Below are 27916 nucleotides of genomic sequence, written 5' to 3'. Positions count from 1 at the left end.
GATTCCAGGTAGAGTCATAAAGGTCTGGAAGATGGAAAATCCATATGGCTTAAATTGTTATTCATAGTGCCCAGTTAAAAGTGATGACAGATGTCTTCCACTCGTCACCTTCTCTGATTCAAATGAGGTTGTAGGCACTCTGCAGGTCTAACTTGGAGGAACGTAAGTTTCTCTGAGGTCCTCCAAGGCTGCTGGGACCATGGGAAGTGGGTAGGGCGGCTGGATGATCTGAGAGTTAAATGTCCGGTAATCGTTTCAGGGTTGACAACCTCCATCCTTCTTGCCCAAAAAGAAAAAGTTGGAAGTGGACAGTGATGTCGATGCACATATAAATCCCTTTTGAAGAGCCTCTTCTGCTTACTCCTCCATAGCTTTGCACTCTTGAATAGACAGGTCATAATCTCAACATTAAGGCATTTTAGCTTCAGACAGCAGCTCTATAGCACGGTCCCGTGGATTTTAATCTTGGTAGAGGCAGGAATATGAAAAGCCACTTCTATTGACAGTACTCTCACCAGCATGTGATTTCAAAGGGGTCCCATCTGAATTCAGAAGAATGTTTAGCCAGTCAGAGCCTTCGCAGGATGATGACAATGATGGATCCCTTTAGTACCTAAAAAGTAATGTCCTTGTTATGAAGAACTCCGACTTGCATTTGAAGAACAGGAGAGGAGTATTTTACTAGGCCATGTCCAGTTGTTTATTCTTAAATAATTTCTACCTTTTGATGATGTTTTTGGGTGAGTAGGAATCTACATATACTCGTTTGGTGTTTGAAGTTGCTGGTGGAACCTGAATCAACAAGGACAGACACAGAGGATTATGAAAAGCATTACTGGAATGTGGCATACGTTTATTACTTCAGATGTGTGTTGAATAGTACTTTACACTGGACATGGTAGCTTAGTGGCATAGTCCTTTATGAAATGACAGGGGGTAACGCAGTATAAACACAGCCTGGCCACCAGGTGTTGTGCATGGTCTGTGTATGAGGGTCTGGTACTATCCACATGCATGGGATCTGGCATTAGAGGACAGGCAGCATTAGAGGTGGATTGGTGAGTGGTTTCTGGAATATTGCAAGTGGCTAGTTGTTGGGATATGTGGATGGCTCTTGGCATGAGGTTCTCTAATCCAGTGGTGTGATCATACATCACAATTGCTGAATGAACATTAGGATTTAAGACTCCTTGGTATGAACTTATGAGTGCTGATTCAGTTCCACTCCATTGCCATTGCCAGTGTCCGGACAGGAGTGCGAACACTGTAATAATGGAGGCACCTTGTAGGAACATCTGATCAGAGATGAAGAGTGCTTCAGTGGCCATATTAAAAACTTTAGAAAAATGATTAGTGAAATGAGCATATGAATTGATTATTTGACTGTTTGCATTCCATGTAGACCAGGGGTGTTCAAACTCGGCCCTGGAGGGCTGGTGTCCTGCAAAGTTTAGTTTCAACCACACCTGGGCTAGCTAATCAAGGTCCTACTAGACTTTCTAGAAACATTCTTTCAAGAGTGTTGAGGCAAGTTGGAGTTAAATCTGCAGGACACTGTCCCTCCAGGATTAAATTTGTATACCCCTGATGTAGACTTATAGTAACCCATAAGAATGCTTTTCCAGTTAGGTGGGAAATGAGGAAGACCACTTTGGAGTGCTCCATGGAAAACTGTTGTGGTAACAAGTAACATAAAGTAAAAAAGCTCTGCACTGAGCTGAGTCATCTGAATACATTGATGGTAATGGCATGGAGCTTGCAGAGGCAGATGGTTGGTGTGGTTATACTGATATTGTTGAGGATTTGAATGCGATGACCAACTTGGTGAAGGGATCCATGTGTGCGGGTGGTTGAGGATAAATGGGGCAGTGGGGTAGGTCCGGTCTTCTTTTACATGAACCAAGAACCAAGTATGTTTATTTACAGGATTGTGAACAGTTTTGCAGAGCAGGTTATGTTTATGGTGAGAGAGGTTATCTGAAAGTCTTTGTATGTGGGTAACGGTGTGATTCACAAGAACACAGAAGATGCTGAGACCAGAAGAGGAGGAAACTAGGAGATAAAGAGATAGTAAGAAGAAGAAACCATCATTAATCCAGGTGAGACATGGGTGTGAACTCTTGACCGGACCCTGGGTAAATGCTGGGTGACTGTTTATAAAGGGGTGAATCAGTAATCAAGTTTGTGAGTGGGGAAACTTGGATCCAGGTGGGGGAGGTAGCTGTAATGACTGCCTGACAATTTCAGTATATTGATCTCAATTTGGTATTTAACTGAACTAACATTGATTAAAAACACAAATAATAACAATAACAACAGCTGGAATAATACTTGGGGGCGACACAGTGCCTCATTGGTTAGCACTGTTGCCTCACAGCAAGACGGTCGCTGGTTCGCATCCCAGCTGGGCTAGTTGGCATGTTCTCCCCCTGTTCGCCTCGGTTTCCTACGGGTTGCTCCAGTTTCCCCCATAGTCCAAAGACATGCAGTATAGTTGAATTGGATTAACTAAATTGGCTGTAGTGTATAAGTATAAATGAGTGTGTATGGATGTTTCCCAGTACTGGGTTGCAGCTGGACTGGCATCCGCTATGTAAAACATATGCTGGATAAGTTGGTAGTTCATTCCGCTGTGGCAACCCCTGATGAGTAAAGGGACTAAGCCGAAGGAAAATGAATGAACAGTAATAATCATAATAATCAACTGCAAGGCTTATATAGAAAACAATTTGTTTAAGCAGGTTTAGTATTGTATGCATATTGTCCATAGCATTTCTGAGCACTTTCTCTTTTTTATGAAAACCTCTTGTTTAAAATTCTCTATTCAGCTAGAGTTCATTATTTTGTTGCGCAACCTCTCTGAATCCTCTGGATGTTCATTTTACAGGGATTTTCAAGGTTGTATATGTGTACCCATGCATATGAATGTGGCATATTGTTGGAAGGGTATTGTCCTCATAGCATAAATTGATGGAATCTGAAATTAGACTTTGGAGTAGGGTTGTGCCTGAGATTGAATGAAGATGGTTGTTAGGAAGGTTGTATATTTGAGTCAAGAGCTGTCTGTTGATATGGCAGGGGAGTATGTGTGCTATTTTCTACAGAGATAGTGGCTGATTTATTTGGGAAAAATTCAAGAGTTTTTTGCCACTGCTACTTCGTCTTTGACCTTCGCGTTGGTCAGTGTGTTAAAGTAGCTCCAGTCTTTCAGCAGCCCTGAGCAGTTAATGTTAGTCTAGTGACTGCTTAATTATCTGCATTTTTAAAGTAGTTAAAATTTAATTTGAAAGAAATTCTGATTATTTACCTTCCTACTTGCCATCCATAATTTTAATTTCTTTCTTCAATTAAATATAACCTAAAGATTTTGAGGACAGCATACAGGATTTTTCTTTATATAGTAGACTTCTGGTGCTCAGTGGAAATAAAAAACATCAGTAATATTAATTAAAAAGACATATTTCTATAATTTAACCACAAAATCTTGCATCTTAGAGCTAGAAATAGGCAAGATTTTGTTGTAAAAAAGCAAAAATATAAATTATCAGGCCGGGGATGAGCCTCCTCCATTCGGCCTCTTTACTTTGTCTTTACTTTTACTCTTTTACTTTCGTGTTGTCATAAAAAGTTATATCCAAACACATCATGGCGCCGCGAATGGCCGCCTCGGTGTGGAGCTCTCCAGTGTTTGCACTGTTTTTGTTCATCTGTCCTGTTTTATGTTTATCAAACATGATCAGTTACACCAGGGACGAGCTGCTGAACATTCGGCAGTGCACACCAACTAATCAAGAACTGGATTTTGATTTTTGTGGCGTTTTGCGGAACATTGTAGTCTGCGGAGCAGCAGCACTGTGGAAACGTTACAAGACGCGCAAGCGTGGGAAGCGAGCCAGCGCGCTCGTCAGGCTAAGACAGCGCGGCTTCAGAACTACTTCTGCTCACATGCAAAAACAAGAACTTTAACAACTCTGCTGTCCTGTGTTTCACGGAAACCTGGCTAAACGAAGCCATTCCGGACATCGCATTAAACCTACCGGACTTTCAGCTGTACAGAGCAGATCGCGATACGGAGTCAATGGGCAAACTGCGCGGTGGTGGGACATGCTTTTACATCAACAGAAGGTGGTGTACGGGTGTAACTGTGTTAAAGAAGATGTGCTGTCCTGATGTGGAAGTGCTTTTCATTAACTGTAAGCCTTTTTATTCACCAAGAGAATTTTCCTCGTTCATTCTCGTCTGTGTTTACATTCCACTGCAAGCACACGTGAGTACTGCGCTGCAACAGCTGGCTGATCTGATCACAGAGACAGAACAACAACACCCGGACTCTGTTTTTATCATACTTGGGGACTTTAATCAGGCAAAACTCACACATGAGCTGCCTAAATTCAAACAGCACATTACATGCCCCACCAGAGGCAATAACATTTTGGACCATTGCTACACCACAATAAAGGATGCATATCGCTCCGTCGCCAGAGCAGCTCTAGGACTCTCCGATCACTGCCTGGTTCATCTTATACCAACTTACAGGCAAAAACTTAAAACTTACTAGGCCAGTATTAAGGACTGTCAAGAGATGGATCAACGACACAGAGCAGATCTTACAATCCTGTTTTGAATGCACTGACTGGAATGTTTTTGAAGCTGCAGCCACAGATCTGGATGAGCTCACAGAGACTGTAACATCATACATTAGTTTCTGTGAGGAGTTATGCATCCCTACCAGGACCTACTTGTCATTTAACAATGATAAACCATGGTTCACACCAAAACTCAGACAGCTTTGTCAGGCCAAAGAGGATGCTTACAGGAGTGGTGACAGGATCTTGTACAATCAGGCCAGAAACACATTGACAAAGGAGATTGATGTGGCTAAGAAAAGCTATGCCAAAAAGCTGCAAAACCAGTTTTCAGCTAACGACCCTGCATCAGTGTGGAGAGGCTTAAAAGGTTTCACTAATTACAAGACACTGTCCCCCAGTATCGACAGCAATAAACATATTGCAAACGAGCTGAATATGTTCTACTCTAGATTTGACACCTATGACCAGACACCTCACACCCGCCCGCATTATCTCCCTACACAGCCATCAACACAGCCCGGACCATCTCCCTACACAGCCATCAACACCACATCAACACAGCCCGGACCATCTCTCTACACAGCCATCAACACCACATCAACACAGCCTGGACCATCTCCCTACAAGGCCATCAATACCACATCAACACAGCCTGGACCATCTCCCTACACAGCCATCAACACCTCCAGCCATCTTCCTCTCCCCCCCTGCACTTCAGATCAGTGAGGATGATGTGTGTCAGATCTTCAGTAAACAGAAGAGAAGGAAAGCACCAGGGCCAGATGGTGTCTCACCAGCCTGTCTGAGAACCTGCGCTGACCAGCTGGCTCCCGTTTTCTCACATATCTTCAATAGATCACTGGAACAGCGCAAAGTTCCATCCTGCTTTAAGTCCTCTACTATCATCCCAATCCCGAAGAAGCCAAAGATCACAGGACTCAATGACTACAGACCTGTGGTCTTAACATCTGTGGCCATGAAGTCATTCGAAAGACTGGTGCTAGCATATCTGAAGAACATCACTGGACCCCTGCTGGACCCCCTGCAGTTCGCCTATAGAGCAAACCGGTCTGTGGATGATGCAGTCAACATGGGACTGCATTATACCCTACAACATCTGGACAAACCAGGGAACTATGCAAGGATTCTGTTTGTGGACTTCAGTTCTGCCTTTAACACCATCGTCCCATCACTGCTTGAGTACAAACTGGCCCAGCTCTCTGTTCCTAGCTCTGTCTGTCAATGGATCACCAGCTTTCTGACAGATAGACAACAGCTAGTCAGAATGGGCAAAATCACATCCGACAGCCGCACCATCAGCACTGGTGCCCCCCAGGGATGTGTTCTCTCCCCACTGCTCTTCTCCCTGTACACCAACGACTGCACTGCAAAAAACCCCTCCATCAAACTCATTAAGTTTGCAGACGACACTACTGTTATCGGCCTCATCCAGAACGGTGACGAGACAGGAGGTGGAGCGGCTGGCGTTATGGTGCAGATACAACAACCTGGAGCTGAACACGCTCAAAACATTGGAGATGACAGTGGACTTCAGGAGAAACCCCCCTGCACTCCCCCCACTCACCATCATGAACAGCACTGTGGCTGCAGTAGAGTCATTCAGGTATCTGTTGACCACCATCTCTAAGGATCTGAAGTGGGACATTCACATAGACTCTATTGTGAAGAAAGCCTAGCAGAGACTGTACTTCCTTCGTCAGCTGAGGTAGTTCAACCTGCCACAGGAGCTGCTCGTACAGTTCTACTCAGCTGTCATCCAATCCATCCTCTGCACTTCAATCACCATCTAGTTCGGCTCAGCTGCCAAAACCGACCTCCGTACACTACAGCGAATAGTCTGGACTGCTGAACGAATCACTTGCACAACCCTTCCTACACTTCAAGAACTGTACTCTTCCAGAGTGAGTAAAAGGGCTCGCAAAATCACTCTGGACACCTCACACCCAGCACACTACCTGTTCGAACTGTTACTGTCTGGTCGGCGCTTAAGAGCACCAAGCACAAAAACAGTTTCTTTCCTCAGGCTGTCTACCTTATGAACAGTTAAATATTCCCCTACTGTGCAATAAATATGTGCAATACTTTCTCATACACACTTGTACACAGCACCTTATATCAATATACAATGCAATACTTTCTACATTCGTACTTGTACACAGCACCTTATAACCTGTATATTTATAACAATCTGTACATACAACTCAACATCCAGGTTTCTTGACTAACCCCATCTGTTTAATGATAATTATTATTATTATTATTTTTTTTCATATTTTTTGTGTTGTCACTTGTCACTTTATGGACACTGGAAGCTTCTGTAGCCAAAACAAATTCCTTGTGTGTGTAAAGCACACTTGGAAATAAAACTGATTCTGATTCTGATTATTTTTATACTCTATATGGTGATATAATAAATAATGCTGCTAATAATAATAAGATTATACAAATGCAAATTGTCATAAATAAACTGAAAAAAGCCCCTCGGCGAAGAAGGCATGCAGGTAGTGGTTTTTATATTTACGTAGAAAATAATATTTTTTGTAACATTTTAATCCTTAAATTTTCATATGTAAAGATATGTGTATTGCTGTACATCCTCTGTGTATTAAGCAGTGTGTAAGCGTTTGGACCTGCATAATCGAATAACTAAAGCGCTCTGCCCTGGACTTTAGACCAGCTTTTAGTTGTCTACTAGTTGTCTAGTGGCGTGGTCTACTTCAGTTCTTCAAAATAGCAACATGCCAACAATGCACCTTAACACACCTCCTTGCGCCTCCTATATAAACAACATGGCGCAAAACGTGAAAATTAGGCTAGCATTGGTCTGAAAATACCAACAAATCATGCCAAACACATCTTGCGCCTTAATGCGCCGGGTGTATGTTAAGGCCCGTATGCTGTGTTCACACCAGACGCAGAATGGGTGAATAAATTGCGCTATTTACGCGTCAATAGACAATTGAACAAGTGAGTTTTTATAGACAAGTGAATTTACTCGCTTCATTCACGTGTCAAATCCGCTTCATTTGCGTGTCAAATTCACTTCACAATAGACACAGATTTGCATCATGGGCAGGGCTTCTGTCTGCCCGGTGACTTTATCTTCATTGCTAAATGGCTAACATGAATTTTATGGAGAGAGTACCTGTGTTTATGTGTTTTAGGAAGACTAATAAACAGGGTTGATTCATGTGGAGCCGTGTCTGAGTCCACTAGATCCTTTTAGAGGTGCACCCTTCTCTGTGAGTTCATCAACTCCTCCAGAAACAATACCTGGATGATGGAAGCTTTCAGTGGTGCTACCGACTGTCCTTTTGCGTCTTCGCATTAGTTAAAGTAGTTTATTCTTAGTTCTTGTTACCTCATGTTCATGTTAGTAAATAAATTAACTGTAATGGAATTTTATTGTACTATATTTACAGTTACTCATAATAATTATTTAGTATTACTTTGTCTTTTTGTTTTTCTTGGAAATAATTTCTCAGTCTAAAGAGTTTTAGTATGAATTTTGTTTTTACTGCCAAACTGGCTCGCTCCAAAATCTTAATAAAAGATAAAAAATGTTAACAGCTGCTATTTGATGTTCAGATACTTCCATTTTCTGTCATGTTGGACTTTAAAGAAAAGATAGAAGATAATATTCTTAAACACTATAAGAACTAACAAGAGCAGTAAACTGTGGTAAAGTTTTTGGGTAGCACTTTTGGCACATGTTTTCTCACAGAGATGCTCATTACAAGGACCATGATCATTTCAGTCTGATCTTAATACTCTAGAGGTATATTTCAGTTTGGGTTGTGTTTTAGGTTTCACATTGCTAAGCAGGCAATTCAGAAAGGCTGCTTTTGAAAGATAGGGCTGCACAAAGTAAACTGGGCCCAAAAGCAAGCTTACTGCTCGCAGCAAAGCACTGTTACTCATTTCACATGCAAAGACGCATTTACATCTTAAAAGCACAGCTGCAAAAATTGCCTGTAAAATCCCAGGGGTCACACAGAGGGTGAACATGGTTATGAAAAACTAAATGAAGACACAGAAATTATTGTACGGTTGCTAATTGAAAAAAATCTATGTAAATCAACAACCAAAAATATTAGTCTACAAAAAAGTATATATATATATATATATATATATATATATATATATATATATATATATATATATATATATATATATATATATATATATATATATATATATATATATATATATATATATATAAGCCCCCCTTTTTATTTTTTCCCCAATTTCTGTTTAACGGAGAGAAGATTTTTTTTCAACACATTTCTCAACATAATGTTTTAGTAACTTATCTTTAATAACTGATTTATTTTATCTTTGCCATGATGACTGTAAATAATATTTGACTAGATATTTTTCAAAACACTTCTATACAGCTTAAAGTGACATTTAAAGACTTAACTAGGCAGGTTAGGGTAATCAGACAAGTTATTGGATAACGATGGTTTGTTCTGTACACTATCGAAAAAAGTTTAGCTCAAAGGGGCTAATAACTTTGACCTTAAAATTGTTTTAAAAAAATTAAAAACTGCTTTTATTCTAGCCAAAATAAAACAAATAAGACTTTCTCCAGAAGAAAAAAAATATTATCAGACATACTGTGAAAATGTCCTTGCTCTGTTAAACATAATTTGGGAAATATAAAAAAAAAAACAAACAAAAAAACAAAAACAAAGGGGGGCTAATAATTCTGACTTAAACTGTATGTATGTATGTATGTATGTATGTATGTATGTATGTGTGTGTCTGTGTGTGTGTGTGTGTGTGTGTGTGTGTGTGTGTGTGTGTGTGTGTGTGTGCGTATGTGTGTATATATATATATATATATATATATATATATATATATATATATATATATATATATATATATATATATATATATATATATATATAAATTTATTTATTTATTTTATTATTATTTTTTTTTTTTTATATATTTTTTTTATAAATTTTTTTTGTTAACAGTCAAGCCCAAAATTAATTATACCCCTAGCAAATTCTGGCATAAAGTCACCTTTAGTTATTCACCAGCAAGTTTAAAACTTTAATTCAGAATTTGCCACAGGTATGAATAATTCCAGGCTTGGCTATACATACCATTTTCTAGTATGTAGCTGACAATTTATGTAGCATGTATATCAGTAGATAAAATGTTTTAGTGCGATAATTCACCCCAAAATTATTATTCTGTCATTAAGGTTAAATTAATCACAAAATTATTATTAATTAGTTATTTAAATTAATTATTAATATTACAAATATAAATAAAAATAAGTCTATTTTATTTTAGATGGATAGCACAAATAAAGTGTTTAATTTAAGCTTGTTAATTACTTTATAAAAAGGTCAAAAGGTTTGAGTCATAATTGCAGCAGAGATTCCTGAAATTTAAGGTGCAATAGGTGATTTGCCAAAATGCTGTCTGTTAGCATAATATCTTTGAAACACAGTCCCTCCCCTGCTGTCCAAAGCCACATTTCATGATATCATGAACATGCACATTAAAGATGACAGTAGACAACCCACTAGAGCATGTCATTAGCCAGTATTTTATAATGCTACAATTCTGAACGAAAAATTTTATTATATCTAGCAAGTTTTCAGTTGTGTAGCAAGCGAAACTTGTCATAATTTGCAATATTTCATGCATGCAAGGATCGCTGGTCTCACTCTCTCATGAGCTTTGTCCTAAAGCCAACACTGTATGCTTAGTACTTGGCCGGTGGCGTGCAGTAACACTTATTACACTTATTACCAAGCCATACTTACATGATATTTCAGACTGAATATTCAAAGTAGCGTGATAAACAATATAGGGAGTGTGTCACAGGTTGTCATTGTTTAAAACTAAACCAAAGTGATGTGAATATGAAACCAACTTTACCTCAGTAAAGCAGGGGTGGAATAGCGCTATTTAGTTATGTTTAGTTGTTAAACAAAATAAAAATCTATGTTGTAAAAGGTCACTTATGAAATTAAAAATAATCACACGAATCTTTCGCCGTAAGATTTCAGTGGCTGAACAAAACTTCCGTGCATATAACCCATTCATAGCACAACATGTCAGCTTTGCGTGACTAAAATAGTTTTAAAACATAACATTACCTGTCTAAAAGAAATACTTCAGCCATGGTGTCATCCTCCAGCGTGCAAAAGTAACTCCAATATTGATCCAAGATTTGAAAAAGTTTTGATTCAGCATTTGTTTTTACCGCCGTCACCTTCTCACTCATGTCCACATGAACGCGTGTGAATGTGCAAACGACGGATTTGCGTGAATGGGTGTGCAGTTGTTCAAATCTACATTTGTTGACCGACAGTTTGGGCTACTTATCAGAATTATGGGAATTATTGGCCTGACAAATTTGAATCAGACGAACATTTTTTTTGTCTTATGCCTTACCCAGAATTAAAAAATACGTATAAATACATTTAGATCATTTACTTTAATCATTACTATTGGAATGTGAAGAGACTTTCAACAGGCACAACAAAAATGTTTCTGAAGACAATCATCTACTGCACCTTTAATGTCAAAATTTGCCACTGGTATGAATAATTTTGGCTACATACCATTTTCAAGTATGTTACTGACAATTTATGTAGCATGTATAGCAGCAGATAAATGGTTTTAGTGCAGTAATTCACCCAAAAAGGATTATTATATATTTTACCTTATATAATAAGGTAAAATTAATCACACAATTATTAATTAGTTATTTAAATGAATAATTATTATTATAAATCTGAATATAAATGCTGAACATAAGCCCATTTTAGCTAAATAGCACACAGATCATATCACCTTGATTCCCACATCTGCTGGACATCCGCTGCCTAGAACATATGCTGGATAAGTTGGTGGTTCAATCCGCTGTGGCGACCCTTGATTAATAAAGAGACTGAATCAAAAAGAAAAATTAATGAATGAATCATTCATTCATTCGTTCAATTTCTTTTCGGTTTAGTCTCTTTATTATAAAATGAATGAATGAATGAATGAATGAATGAATGAATGATTAATAATAATAATAATAACTATGACTGCAAGCATCCATTAAGGGGACAAGCACTTTAGAGGCAGACTGAGCAAAGCAGTCCAGAGGCAGAATGAGCAAAGCAGTCCAAAGGCCAAAAGCAGCAAGGTTAGTAAGGAGCATCAGACAAAGTGAAACAATGAGTATTTGAATACCTTTTAAGTATGTAATGGCCACCAGACAAAATGGCTGACCTGGGAAATTAGACATTGTCTCACTCGGCATGCTCCGCTGGATGTAAAGAGACCATTTTTATGAATTTTGGATAAAGGGTTGAGAGGTTATATGCAAAAAAATACCACATTTATATCTCCGGACCACTTGGGGGCAGTGCGACAAAACACTGCAGGTAATCAAAAACCACACCATGTTTGGTTTGAATACGTCAATGCGTTACGGAAATATTGCCTCAAGTCCATTTTTACAAGCTCTACATTAGATTTGTTTGCAAGTAAAACAAAAACGGTTCGACTAATCAACTTGAATTCCATAAATTACATGATGGAAAATAACATCATATGGTGCATTTGAATTGTCTTGAGGAATCAGAGGTAAAAATAATTTTCATTGTAGCCCATTCGGTTCAAAAGTTATAAAGACAAACATTAGAGAAACTTTGGACAAGTGGTGACGCTAGAGAGTTTGAGTTAGAGAGTCCAATTTTTTATGGTTGAAGATCAGACTGTCCTCTGTCAGTGTGCCACAGTTTGCGCAAATGCTGCAAATGGTTCATAGGGCTGCCATAGACTCCCAGAGTGGAAGAAGAAGTCTGAAGAATAATAATAAGAACTGGAACAGATAGATTAGGTGCACGCTAATAAATGCACTCTACAAGTTGAGAATCACTACTGTAGTTGGATTATTTTTTGCTATTAGTGTGAAAAGATGGTTATGGTCCATCCTAACATTCATACCAAAGTGTACCTGTATATCTTTAAATGAGTGAAAGGCTTCTTTAGAACTCTCAACAAGATAACTTTGCTCTTGTTATTTACTTCTTGTTCAGAAACAAAAATTCTAAAAAAAAAAAAAGAGAATTAACACAAAATTATCAATGGCAAGTTCCACATGATGAACATTTTTGTTTAAATAGCAATATTGACTCAACACCTGCAGTCAAAATGCTGGACTGGTCTCTCTTCGCCGACTGCCTGAACAATGAGTCTTACTCTGGATTTAGGGAACAATGGAAGGCATGTGATGAGCAAAAGAACAGCTTTATGCACTTAAAATTTCACTCCTTCTGAGCCAGAACAACAGATCAATGCCTGGCTTATTGAGTTACAACTGGGATAATGTTTCTGCTTGAAAAGCATGCAACATTTGTAATAGAGAAACATCGGAGTCTGTGAATTACAGATCTTACCATTTTAACAAAAACAACAACAACAAAAGTGATGAAGCAGATTGAGAACAAAATTGATCAAATTCCGGAGACCGTGATGATTCAATTTTCACCAAAATGCATTTATTGTTTGTTTATACTGCCGCATGCCTGCTCCTTTCTCATGTGAACTGCTGTCATTATCCAAGCTTGTTTAGTTTTGAAGTAACTTACTACATGCTATGAAACGGCTGACGGAAAAGCCTTTTTTAGTTAATATCTTTGTTTTGGATTAAGTCTTATAATGTCTATAAAAAGAATGAATTTGTTTAAACACTGAACACTGTCATTTTTGATGTTCTTAAAGGTCCCATGACATTTAAATAATTAAAAAAAATAGATGTTAGTTTTATTTTGTTCATTTTAAGCAGGGGTATCCAAACTTTTTCATATGAAGGGCCAAAAACTAAATATCATTTAGAGCTGTGGGCCAAAGGTAAATATACCAAACTATATTACATTAAAGTTGCCATAGATAATCTTCAGCGTTTTTTTCATAATATTAAAAAATAGATAGAAAATATTACTTTAAATCCTATTACCTAATGCAGTATATATATATATATATATATTTTTTTTTTTACAATTTTAACTCATTACAATAAAAACATAAAATATTTGCTTTCATTAACTCACTCACTGATGTCTCTGCATTGTCTAATATCAGTATGTACATTTTAAAAAAAGTGCATTCTCTTAGAACATAATATGTGAATTGGAGAGACTTAAATCTTTTGACTGAAGACTGAAATATTTTTTGAATGAAAAAAAAATCTAATGTTGATATTAAAATGGTCACGGTAGTGTAATCAGTCACAATTAAAGGTCCCTTGAAGTGCTTTGAAATGCACATTTTTATTCAGTGTTCGGCTCCTCCCCTTAAAAAAAACCCAGCAAAAGTGTTTTGTTTTACCACAGCACTGCCAGTGAGAGTGATTGAGCTCAAGTGCATCAATTGAAAAGCAAATTAGACGTGTTTTGAAGGGGACAGGACATGTCAGACACTAGAGAGCAGTGGTGCCCAACATTTTTTTTTACCGCAGACCAGTCAACACTTAACCATTTTTATCACGGACCGGGAGGGAACGTGGACGATGCTTCGTAGATTGCTAGGTGACCATCAACCATTTTCTCAGAGGATGACAAGCTGACAAAACATTGCTGTCACTCTGATATAAGTTTTATTTATGAAGAAAATTACAAAGCACTGCAGTGTTTAGGTGTTTGGTGTATGTCTGAGATAATTAGTCTACCTAAATGTGTATATTCCGTACAAAGTATGAAGCTGATCGATCAGTTCTTGTAACGTGACTCATGGTGCGCTCGCAACATTCATTCCACCGGGAGCGTCTGGAAGTCGCACACCTCCATTGGAAATAAACGAACTTGCTTGAACTCTAGAAAAGATGTCATATGCGAACGGGCCCTAAAAGGCTGCCATCCTGCAATCCTGCAATCTCCAGCAGTTGATCTTCTCTCTCAGACATGGTGGACTTGCCTGATTTGTTGACAAATGGGTTGCGAATCCATTCCTTGGCAGTTCGAGGGTCCTACACTTGGCCTATTCCCCTTAGAAATGAAACTTTCCAAAGATGACTGTTTCTTACCCATTTTGCTGCTTGTGGGTTAAATTTGGGCACTCAAGTGACCGAGATGTAAGTGAGAGAATACGGTTATTTTTCAAAATATATATATTTTTTAAATAAAAGATCGTTCAGACTCAGATAATAAATAAAGGGTGAAAATTTATGATTTTTTGTGTGGCCCGGTACCAATTGATCCGCAGACCTGTACCAGTTCTCGCCCAGGTGGATGAGGACCAATGCTAGAGAGCATTTGATTGATTATGATGTGATGAGAAACTGTAGCGTGAGGTTATTTGAATAAAACCGTTGATCCATTTAGGCAGAAGTGACAAACTACAAGCTTTATGTGCTTCTTTCAGTTTTATATCTTCTAAATGCAAATTTTGTCAGTTTTGGGGCACACTAGCTCATAGATATCCTAAAAATTAACATCTAAAAATATGTATTTTAAGTTCATTGGATTTTTAAATGTGGAATGGTCTTTATTTAAAGTAAAAAATAAATAAATAAACAAAAAATAATAAAATCTTTCATAGGGATATAAATGTGGCAAAATTACTTTTTATTTTTTTATTTCTAACATAATATCATAAACTTAAAACAATTCTTTAAAGGAAATACATTTCATCATAATCAACAAAATATTTTCTAAACCATATACATTTAAAATAACAAATGAATTTAACTGATTCGAAATGGAGCACAATGAAGCTTAAAATGTAAAGATAACAGCTTTAGTCCCCCATACCCTCCCTAAAAAAAGGTCTGAGAAGGAATTTAAAGTCTTTTTCAAGATTTGTACATACACTATTGTACAAAATCTACAAAATACTTTTAGACTGGTGACAATCTGTCCAGACTGGTCTGCTACCCCAAATTTATCCTAAGAGCAGACTGCGAGATGTTTCAGGATGACAAAAAACATCCATTAAGAGATCAGCAGGAGCAGTCAGTGTGAACAAGAAATACATCATTTTAAAGACCGATGAAATTATTGGAACAATTTTTATGAAAATGTTACACTATAATTGGAATCAGTTATTATTAATCACACTGATAATGAGTTTTGCAGTGTTTAAATTAACTTGCTTGAATCATTGCTTGTAATTCCTAAAATATAATGAAGAAGAATTGGTCGTTTTAGAGTCAGGATTTAATGATATGTCATTTGTAAAAGCAAACTGTCTTTTAAATATTATTAACTTTTTTTCTCATGTGAACTGTGCACAGTGAACCCATACTTCAAAGCGAACAACAGAGAGCTTTATTTTAAAGGAATGACAAGAGAAAGAAAAAAAAACAGCATTGATTATGATGTGCTAAACTCAAAGTTTGGTTAGAGAGAGTGAGTTGAAAGAATGAAGGTTGGTTCATATTCCAGATGAATTCTTGAACTTGGGCTAAACACGTGGCTTTGCTTTATGCCAAGAAATTGTTTAGGTGTCGTGCAAAGTGCTCTTTTGATTTAGGAATGTTTCCAGAAGTGACTCAGTTTGATTACTTATAGTTTAGATTTCTAAATGCATTTAAAATACTTAAGAATGGTGAGACCTCAGTAAAAGTATTATATGCTGGGTGTGTTGATGATTTTGCAGTAATAGTTTGAGTTATAAAAACAATTAAATAAAAAATTCAATGTTAATTATCTAAGCATTAGTTATTTATTTAACTAAAGTTTTAATTTTGTACTTAATTGTATTTTTTTCCAAATGTTTTTTCCTTATCCATACATTTTGGTTAAGGGCTCTATTTTAATGATCTAAGCGCAAAGTCTAAAGAGCATGGCGCAAAAGCATTATCCACTTTAAGGATGGCAAAGTATGGTTTGCGACCCGACGCATGGTCTAACAGGGTTGTGCTTATTCTCTTAAAGAATTATGGGTGTCTTTTGAGCATAACGTGCATTAAACCAATCAGAGACTCATCTCCCATTCCCTTTAAGAGTCAGTTGCGTCACGCCATGGCACATTTGCTATTTTCATGGCGGACTTTGTAAGTGGAAAAACTCAACACTTCACTAGTGAGAAAACAGTTAAACAGATCATCTGCAGCATGAGGATAAAGAAAAACGAGACTCCCTCACTCGGCATCTTTACTTTCTCTTTACTTTATTTTTACTCTTTACTCCTTTACTTTCGTGGAGTAAGGAAATGGTAGAAACTTAAGACATCCATTAGCCTACAGGTATAATTTCATTTGTTAAGCGCAAAGATTTGTTTCAAAACTATTTCTAAATTCAGTTCTAATTTCCAGCAAACAAATAAATGACCAATAGTGATGAAATGTGGTAAAAGGAGTTATATCCAAACACACATCCTATTCTTATTCCCCATATGGTAATGCATACGTCTCCAAAACCAACAGGTGGACAATTCTAAGCTTGTTTTTATTAAAACAAATATAAATATGCATATAATATGCATATAATAAATACTACTACTACTACTAATAACATTATACAAATGCAGATTGTCATGAATACACTGGAACCCCTTCCCCCAAGATGAAGAAGGCATGGAGGCAGTGGTTATTATATTTATGTATTTAATATTTTTTGTAACATCTTAATCATTTAATTTTCATATGTAAAGATATTTGTGTATTGCTGTACATCCTGTGTGTATTAAGCAGTGTGTAAGTGTTTGGACTCGTATAGGTGCATAACTAACGCCCTGGAATTTTGACCAGCTTTTAGTTGTTCAATGGCACGGTCTATTTCAGTTCCTCAAAATAGCAATGTGCCAACAATGCGCCATAACACACCTCCCTTTTAGACCAGCATGCCCATGAGTCCACAAAGTGGCACAAATGGATTTGCTATTTAAATAATGTGGTGCAAAACGTTGCGCTGATCTGAAAATAGCAACAAATCACCCCAAACATGTCTTTGCATATATTGCGCTGGATGTATGATAGGGCCCTAAATGTGTGGATCATTTTTTCGACAAAAAAACAAATGCTTGCCATGCAAAGGTGGTCTACATAAGACATTGAAAGGGTCGTGAACTGACTTTTTACAATTATTCTATACAGTTCCCTGAGGTCCATTTATGAGACTCTAGTAGTTTTCTCTTTCATCAAAATCAAAGTGAACATCAAAAAACAAAACAAAACATCAAAACCATTAAGTAATAAGATTTGCTTTGCCTGGATTTAAGGCTGACCCAAAAGAAACTTAGATTTTATGGCTGGGCCACAGGGAAGGCTTGGAAGTAAATGCCCTCTGCTGCATTATGATTGGATCAACCTGATCTCACGAGAAAACATAACTATTTTACATTTTGTCAGTTTAGTGTCTAATTTGTACAAATTCCTAAGACTTCAGTTATTCGAAAATGTACGATTTTTTGGCACCCCTAAACCCAACCATCATTGGGGCATGAGCAAATCGTACTAAATTGAATAAATGAGATCGTACGAATTCATATGAATTCACCACTAAATCAAAAAGATGTGAATTGCTATGAGATTGTGTTGGATTGGATAACTGTTCTTTATAGTAAACTTTCAACTCCCCCATCAGTTCAAATTAGTTATTGTTTTGAAAACAACCAGCATGGAGAAATTGCAACTGAAGTGATTTACCCTGTCCTGCTTCTGAATTTCAGAATGAACTAATTACAAGTTCCATAAATATCAGGTCCAGAAAACCTGTTATTTAAAAAAAATTCTGTAAATGTCAGATTTACTTTTTAGCCGTAACAGAACAGTCTGAAGGCTGTTCATCAACTTGACAGATTGCAGTGTGGTTCATATAACCAAAAAAACACATATTCTGTTCCTAGAAATCTAAACTGAATGCATGTGTGATTTACGGGGAACTTGACGAGCCTTTTTCAAGGATTTGCTTTCACTGTCGGCTTTTATCTTTATGAAGCGACATTCCATGACAGTCTCAAATTGAGACTCTATTTAAGCTTTCAGCATTTGGTTTTTGAATGTTTTCAGGCTGCGATGTCAAGTTTTTAATAATGTTAGTGCATGAGTCTCTGTTGCTTACAGACCATCTCTTTAAACAATTCAAAATATACTAAATGTTTGGTCATGCAAATAAGAGTAATGGACCATTTGATACTGATATTTTTCTAATCTTTATGCATAATCACAATAGCAACAAAACAATCTATCTAATGAAAATTAAACAGCTCATCTTTTTGTTCAATAGAGGCTTTTCTTTTAATGGGAGTTTGAAAATTTATCAAAACTTTGGTCATTTTTGAGCAAGATTCTAATGTTCTAATCCAATTAAATGATCGATAGTATGCTAAGTTTACTTTAAAAAGCCTTGGACATCATGTGCACAAAATATATATGTTAGTTTCTCAGAGCCTTAAAAAATGATTAGAAACTGTAGAATGATTAGAACCTCACATCCAGCAGCTGTTTTTGGTTACAGAATAATGGAGCTGGTACAGTATATGCACAGTAGTCCCTGCTCAACCAGAAATATTTTAAACATCTTCAAAAGTGGAGCCACAAATTTGATGCGTACACCACTAGCCCACTTTTTCCAACCTGCCATCAAGAGTATAACATAATTTTATGCAGGAACACATACAACACCAAGCTTCAAAACATTTGCCATCAATACTGACTTGAAGAGCAACTCACCATCATGTAATTAGGGGTCTATACTAGATAAATTGTGCTGAATTGTAATAGTTATAAGATATGGACAAGCCTTTACTCGTTGTTTTTGGAACTGCAGTATGCAGGTGTGCAGTATGAATGTAATTTTTTTATTATTGTTTTTATACATATGTAACTTATTTGATCTATTTTTAGTTTGGAGAGTTCTGCTGTGACATGTAAATTTCCCTTTGGGGATTAATAAAATAAAAAAATCAAAAAATCAAAGACAAATATAATTGCCACCATGACATGGGACATTATTATTGACTTACTGTATGCATGACATACAGAAGTGTGGAAATTGTTTGCTCCCTTACAGATTTATTTTTTTTTTGCATGTGTGTCACAGTTTAATGTTTAAGATCATCAAACTAATTTAAATATTAGTTAAATATAACACAATTAAACCCTAAATGCAGGTTTTAAATGATGGAGTCATGAACACTTAAAACCTAAACCTAATGACTTGTTGGGCCACCATTAGCAGCAATAACTGCAATCAAGCATTTTCAACAACTTGCAATGGGTCAGTTAAAGTGCTGTTAATAAATTTGGGCACACACATCTTTGTAGAATTGTGGTAATTCAGCCACATTGGGGGGTTTTGGAGCATGAACTGCCTTTTTAAGGTCATTCTACAGTGTCTCCATTGGATTCAGGTCAGGACTTTGACTAGGCCACTCCAAAAGCTTCATTTAGTTTTTTCAGCCTTTCAGAAGTGGACTTGCTCATGTACTTTGGATCATTGTTCTGCTGTAGAACCCAAGTTCGCTTCAGTTTGAGGTCACAAACATATGGCTAAAATTCTCCTTCAGGATATTTTGGTATACAGATGAGTTCATGGTTCCATTTATCACAGCAAGTCTTCTGGATCCTGAATCTCCACACACTACCACCACCGCATTTTATTGTTGGATTGATGTACTTTTTCTGAAATATTGTTTTACATTTACACTACACATAATGTCAAAACTGAGAAAAGCCTTAATGTTCTTTTTGCTCAGCAGTGATTTCTGTCTCTGCCATGCAAACAATTTTTCCCAGTGTCTTTCTCATGGTGGAGTCATGAACACTCACATCAGCTGAGGCCTGCAGTTCTTTAGATGTTGTTGTGGGGCCTTTTGTGTCCTGTGTATGAGTTGCCTCCATGTTATTGGAGTGATTTTGGTTGGCCAGCCACTCCTCGGAAGGTTCACAACTGTTCCATGTTTTTGCAAATTGTAGATAATGGCTCTCGCTGTGGTTCACTGCAGTCTTTATAGGCTTTATAACCATTTCCAGATTGGTAGATCTCATTTATGTTATTTCTCTTTGTTTTTGAATTTCTTTGGATCTTAGCATGATGCTTTTGTGGATCTTTTGGTTTACTTTCCTTCATCAGGCAGGTCCTATTTAAGTGATTTCTTGATTGCATGGTAATAAACAGGCCTGAGTCTGGCTAAAGAAATTGAACTCAGGTGTGATAAAACATTAAAACATAACTTAACTCTGGTTTATGTTCTTCATTTAAAAGCTGCATGGTGTGTTTACTTGTTATCTTTAACTAATATTTAAATTAGTTTTATGATCTGAAACATTAAAGTGTGACAACCATGCCAAAAAATTAAGAAATCAGTAAGGGATCAATTTTGAATTTAAGATTTTTGGGTAACTTCAAAGCAAAATCCTTTAATGAGAACTCGCCGTTGCTGTGTTCATCGAAAATCTAAATTAGTGAAGCCTGGCACTCTGTTAAATACATTTTAGGAGGCAGTGATACATAGAGGTGGGGACAAATCTAAGCAAAGCATGCAAAAGAAGTACTGGAGTCAGCAAGGTAAACTGCATTTCCCTAGCCCTGATTTCATCACATAGTACCCATTCACATGTATAGGTATTAATTCAGACAGCCTTTTGAGACTTTGCAATGTCTTCAACACTTAGCCTGCTATAGCTTTAGAAAATCCAAAGGATTTAACTTTTCAGTTATATATTTTAATGGGCAACATTGGGCAAACACTTCACACCACTGCATATATGACAATGACATCTGAGAAGCATGTCGCATATGAATTGTCAGTCTGTCTGCTAAACTTCACCATGCTTACCCTTAAACATACTTTCAGAAATTAGCTATATTTGAAAATTGACAATTAAACAAATGCTGTTAAAATTATAATGAAATCAAGAGGAATTTTGTATCTGCAAGTTTTTCTTGACTGTTTTAAAGCTGAACGCGATTCAATGATTTCAAATAAAATTTAATTATAAATAAATGTAAACCTAAGAAATTATTTTGACAGTTTAGTTATTTATAATATTTGTTTAGGCTAAATGGTTAGTAACCTACATGTTCAGTAGCCAAATTTATTTCTAAATAAAGTAATTAAAAAATATATAATGAAAAAATATTTTCAACCGTTTTTATAGTGTATGTGAAAATTAATACAATTGTCTGTGTTTGTTTTGCAGGAGGAAGATATACTAGATCTTCTGGAGCAGTGTGAACTTGATGATGAAAAACTGATGGGAAAAACCTCCAAACAGAAAGGACCCAAGGTACATACAAATGTTTAAATGTAAAGTATACATACAGGTTCAGTACGGAACTTTCTAACTAATTTCCCTTTAAACAATTAAAAAAAATTGTCCATGAGGATTTCTAAACCATGAGCGAAACCAATCAGCTTAAAAACCATCTAAACCAATGTTCTAAGGTTTTCATCTATACATTTGAAATGCTCAAAGCAAGCCCCAATGCAGTTCGTCTTAAAAATGCCAAGAAGAGCAGGATCCCTCTGAGTTTACAACTATGTTGAAGATTATATTTGAAGTGTTAATTTAGACAGACCTTTGAGCCAAATTGGAGTCGAAAAGGTGAAATCATTGTATACAGGAGGCTAATAGACAGTGCGTCCGAAGCATTGGACAGATATTCAATCCATTGCTCGATACTTCTTGAAGGACATAATAGATTAGTTCCCCTGACGTGCATTGTATGTGTTTCAGACTAAATGAACATGTTTCAGAAGTGACATAAATCAAGACTTGGTTCACCATGCGTGCTTCACTGCCGCTCTCCCATTCTGCCGTCAATGGCAGGCGTTAATTGGACTCGGGTGAAGCTGCAGAACTGACATTTTCTAGCATCTTCTTTCATCATTTCTCCCTGCGGATGTGTTTATGTGATTGTTTGTCTGTAGGTCCTGTCATCTATGCCTGAGAGCAGCCCAGTGCCCAGAGGGCACAGAGACCCTGAAGACTCCTCGGCCAGCTGCAGCGACAGCAGCTCTGCTTCTGACGCTGATGGAGAAGATGAGAGCAGCAGCTTCATGCAGGAGAAACTCAATCGCCCTGAACGCTCCAGTAAGTTCCTCTCCTTGGGGCTATGAAAGAAAGTGCTCCAAGAACTCCTATTAGCCCTTTTCCACACACGCTGGTTGTCTTGTTTCTGGATCTCTGGAAATGGTTCCGGTGCAATCTAAGTGCTTCCTTAAGTCCATATTATAAAGTTTCAAATTTGCACACTACAGGTTTTTGGTACAACAACAACTATAAAACTGAGTCACGAAATCAGTATGAATAAGAAAACTGTTTACACAGAAAACTAAGTAGAGATGAGCTTCTAAGTGCCAGTATCTTTCTGATTATGGGTGTATTTTTATGTAAACTTCATGATATATTTATAAATTATGTTTATATATTAGGTGTTTTTAAAATAGGTATCTTATGCTCACCAAGGCTGCGTGTATTTGATTAAAAATACAATAAAAACTAATATTGTGAAATATTTAAAATATCTGCCCTGTGATGGATTGGCCGTTCGCCCAGGGTATCCTTGACTTTTGTGGTAGAAAATGTTAGGACAGACTCCAGACCCTCCTGCAAAAGTTTAGTTGTATGGCTAATGGATGAAATGGATTTAAAACAACTGTTTGCTAAATTTAGTTAGTTAGTTAGTAAGTAAGCAAGTAAATTAAGCAAGCAATAAAGTAAATAAGTAACTGTTTTTTTATAGTAAGTTGAAAGTAAATAACTGTTTTTCTTTAGTAGGTTGAAAGTAACTAACAAACCAACTAACTAACTAACTGTTTTCATAGTAAGTTGAAAATAACTAACTAACTAACTAACTAACTAACTAACTAACTAACTAACTAACTAACTAACTAACTAACTAACTAACTAACTAACTAACTAACTAACTAACTAACTAACTAACTAACTGTTCATCTGTAGTAGGTTGAAACTAACTAACCAACTAACTAACTAACTAACTGACTGTTTTTCTATAGTAAGTTGAAAGTAAGTAAGTAACTAACTAACTAACTAACTAATTATAGATATTTAATTCATCTTGTCTTTATCTAGCAAAGCTTTGGTCCTTTGAATCTATTATTTGTTCTCAGGCTGAGCACAAAGATAAGTTAATATATTAATTTATGTTACTACATACACTGATTCTGCATATTCTTTCGGAGGAACTAGGTAATATGACAGTAGTTTTCATGTCAGCTGAGTAGCAGTATATAATTAAAGTAAGATATATGAAAAATAATGTGATTTTTATTTATTTATTTATTTATTTATAATTTTTTTTTTTTATATAATTTTTTTATTTATTTATTTTTTTCACAAATGATGCATCAGCACACATTGCTTTACATCTTATAAACACAACCAAGCCTTAAAATAACACTCTGGACCCCCCCTTTAATAATTTAATATTTTAAAGATTTCATTTTATAACTAGCTAATGCTAATGATGCAGAACTTCAGGGATCAGGGGCCTCATGTACAAAGACTTGCGTTGAATTCATACTAAAACAGCGTTCTTTTTTCCCCCACTACATATCAGATTTTGCCTACTCTTCATCACGAGGAACACACGTAGGAATCATTAATAAGTGTGTGTATTATGTTAAGCGCTTTTGAGCATCACAAATTATTTTCACATTTATTGAATGGAAATGTTTCCGATTCACATATGCAAATTCATCTTCAGATGGGGCCTTTATAGCAATGTGCGTGCAGTCGATTGCTCCGATTACATTGGGAAAACTGGCGATATCGCTGCAAATTGTGCTTTAATGTTTGGCTGGTCAACTGCATGGTGTGGAAACCTTATATACCTGCTAGACATGCGGATGATCCCGTCCCATACAGCTGCCATTGCACAGCTCAAAGATACTTTGTAATGTGCAATTTAACATAATAGCATCTAGGAGTCGCCCATGGAAATAAAACAAACACAAACAACAAATGCACATATGCCAGACATGAAGTTGGCGTGGACACATTCTCACGTTAATTTCATAGTTAGTAAATCCAAACGTGAGCGTGAAATCTGGCGTACGCAAAGTTTGCATCGTTGATACATGAGGCTTCAGATGAGTATTTTAGTATAATGTAGTATACAGTTGCATCAAACTGAATAGAAAACTTTATTAGCTGGTCTAGTTTCATTTAGCATCTTATAGTCTTGCTTTACCAAGTTGTTGTTTGGAAAACTTTACTTCACAGAGACATGATCTCCCCAATGGACCCTCTTACGTTATCTGTTTCTTTAGTTCAAGCTGGTTTGGAGGGTCTGTTCGGTGAAAAAGCTATTTATCACCCGTGGGCTGGGACTGTTTGGGTAGACCAAGTTCTGGGACATTCTGCTGCTGGACTGCTTTTATAGGTGCTGTCTGTCCCTCGATGATTTCCAGATGACTGCAAGAGCTGCTTATAGCTTAAACTTTTAAGCAGTCTTTTTGTCTAGCCAGACACATTAAATCTTCAATGCCATTTGTCGGGCATGAGCTAAATTACAGATGTAAATCTACTGTAATGCATTTGTTTACCTAATTAATACTTAAAACCGAGAAAATTCATCTTTTTTAATTAGGGTCAGGGTATTTGCTGGCCCAGTGCAGGGATCTTAATTTGACTCGCTGACTGCGGCAGGTGATGTCGTGAGGGGTCCCTCGGCTCTCATGCACTACAGCTTTAATGAGCTTTTCTGATGTTTTCAGTCCGCTGGTTTAAAGGGGAGACTGGCTGCTCAGCTTGGGGGAAAGCACAGGTTGGGGAGAAGTTCAGAGAAGCACTTCTGGTGTACCATTAAAACTGTGCAAATATTTGTGTTTAAAATAAAAAAAATTATTAAAAAAATGTAAATAAAAAATGTAAATTCTCGCAAATAAAAAATTTTAATTCTCAAGGGCTGGGCAATACAGCAAAAAATTATCACAATACAATATTGCATATTTTCGGCATAGATAATTATTGAATATTTTTTAACAATCCATTTAGAAATATTAGATTTTTTTTTATTTAATCAAATAATTTACCAACATTACCAAGGCAAATACCTTTAATAACCAAAACAAAAATGTTTAAACAAAAATATCTCAAATGTTTATAATAAAATAAACATAAGTGTTAAAGAGACTTTTTATTTTAACTTGAAAGGGTGAACAATGGTAAAGTGTAAATGCTGAACAATCAAAGCAAATTTTAAGGTGTCAATAATAATCATACAGTAAACCTCAAACTCTGTCAACATCACAAATTATGAGCATCAAATCTGAGCTTTCAAGTAAAGGAACTAACCATCATTATTCAAATACATATTGCAACATCACAAATTCTAAAGTTGCATGACTACATTACCCCTATGCTAAAAAACTCTTTCAGATGGGGTGCTAGTGGCTGGGATGCACAACAAAAGAAACCAAAAAACCACTCTGGCGACATCTGAACATCCTTTTTTATTTACAATCTCCTCACTACTGCTATACGGTGGTTTTCTTCACCATTTTCAATGCGGTTTGCGCTCTGCGCTCATGCTCCCCTACCATCTTTCTGTAACTAGGCGACCATCAACCATTTTCTCTGAGGATGACAAACGAACAATCCATTGCTTCAGCTGTGATACAAGTTTATGGAGAAAAGTAAAAAGCACTGCAGTGTTTGAGTATGCTGCGTTTGTCTGAGGTAATTAGTCTATCGTTATTACTGTAATGTGTAAATTACATACAAAATGTAAAGCAGATATGTTAGTTGTAATTACATGAATTGCGGTGCACATGGTGCATTCTGAAAACTTGCACACCATGTGCGCATTGCCGCAAGTCGCACACCTCCATTGGAAATGACAAAGTTACTCCCAAGCTCATTGGCATTCCTTCCAAGGTACACGGTCAGCAGCAAAATTTCAATAAAACTATACCACTTCATACCAACTTTTTTTTTTTAAGCATTATTGACAATGGGGTACATTTAATAAATACCAATACCGTTTTTATCGCCCAGCCCTATATTGTGTGTTCCTTTTGGTCTACCAGCTCAAACTTGTTTGCAAGCTGCTCTTATTTCAATTACCTTTCAATGTCATGTGGTGAATACAATACAGAAAATGACTTGAAATTGATCTCATCTTCCATTTTTAATGAAAGTTTGTAAATTTTCAGGAAATGTCTAATAATAACTACTATTATTAGCAACATAATTACACTCTAAATAATGCTGGGTTCATGTTGTCCCAACACAAATCAATTAAGTTAGCTTCATTGTTTTTTTTTTGTTTTTTTTTACAAATTTAAGTGGATTGAACATAAAACAATTAAAGGGCACCCATTTTACACCTTTTTCAAGATTTAATATAAGTCTTTTGTGTCTCCAGAATATGTCTGTAAAGTTTCAGCTCAAAATACCTGTCAGATTATTTATTATATCTTTCTGTATATTGGAAATTTGAGGTGTTAAGACATTGTAGCTGTTTTTGTTGCCTGTGCCTTTAACACAGACGTAGAGATAGATCACCTTCACATAGAATAACAGCACAGTGACAGACAAAAATGAATGTTGCAGTGGGACTCAAAATGGAAGGGATTTGGATCCTATTTTTAATGTCAGGAAATAAAAAAAAGAGACTTACTGTGTTTATATTACTCTAGTATGACAGTGGACATTATACCTACACACACTTCTGCCCAAACAGCTTCCAAAAGTTGATTTTCATTATAGGTGCCCTTTACGTTGCCCCCCAAAAATGTAATATCTACTATCTAATAACATTTAATTACAAATTAAATTTGTACTAGTTATAACTAAAGCTAGGAGATTTGGCCTAAGGGCAGCACAGTGGGTAGCACAATCGCCTTACAGCAAGAAGGTCACTGGTTCGGGCCCTGGCTGGGTCAGTTGATATTTCTTTGTGAAGTTTGCATGTTCTCTCCGTGTTCATTTGGGTTTCCTCCGGGTGCTCCGGTTTCCCCACAAGTCCAAAAACATGTGGTATAGGTAAATTGGGTAAGCTAAATTGTCCTCAGTGTATAAGTGTGAATGAGTGTGTAAGGATGTTTTACAGTGATGGGTTGCAGCTGGAAGGGCATCCGCTGTGTAAAACATATGCTGGATAAGTTGGTGGTTCATTCCGCTGTGGTGACCCCAGATTAATAAAGGGAACAAGCCGAAATGAAAATGAATGAATGAATGATTTGGCCCAAAATCAAAATCTCGATTAATTAAACATTTTAACTCGATTAAAATTAATGAACGATTATTTGATTATTTTTTTTTGCCCTGATAGATGACTGACAAGTTTTGTACAGTAAATATGATCACATATTACAAGTGAGAGATTTTTGAATGTAGGGTGCATTACTTTATTTTAAAATCATT

At 36.5% G+C, this 27916-nt stretch overlaps 1 protein-coding gene across 1 annotated transcript in view; it reads left to right on the top strand.

Annotated features, from left to right (window-relative positions):
* Positions 1-27916, top strand: part of ttll7 (tubulin tyrosine ligase-like family, member 7) — a 220960-nt gene that overhangs the window by 145155 nt on the left and 47889 nt on the right. The window contains 2 exon segments of the mRNA XM_056468436.1: positions 21722-21808; positions 22453-22615. Of these exon segments, the coding sequence (XP_056324411.1) occupies positions 21722-21808; positions 22453-22615 (250 nt within the window).

This window comes from Danio aesculapii, chromosome 11, assembly GCF_903798145.1.
Source record: "Danio aesculapii chromosome 11, fDanAes4.1, whole genome shotgun sequence".
NCBI classification, from domain to species: Eukaryota; Metazoa; Chordata; class Actinopteri; order Cypriniformes; family Danionidae; genus Danio; species Danio aesculapii.
The sequence above is the reverse complement of the archived record's forward strand: the minus strand, read 5'-3'. Positions and strand labels throughout refer to the sequence as shown.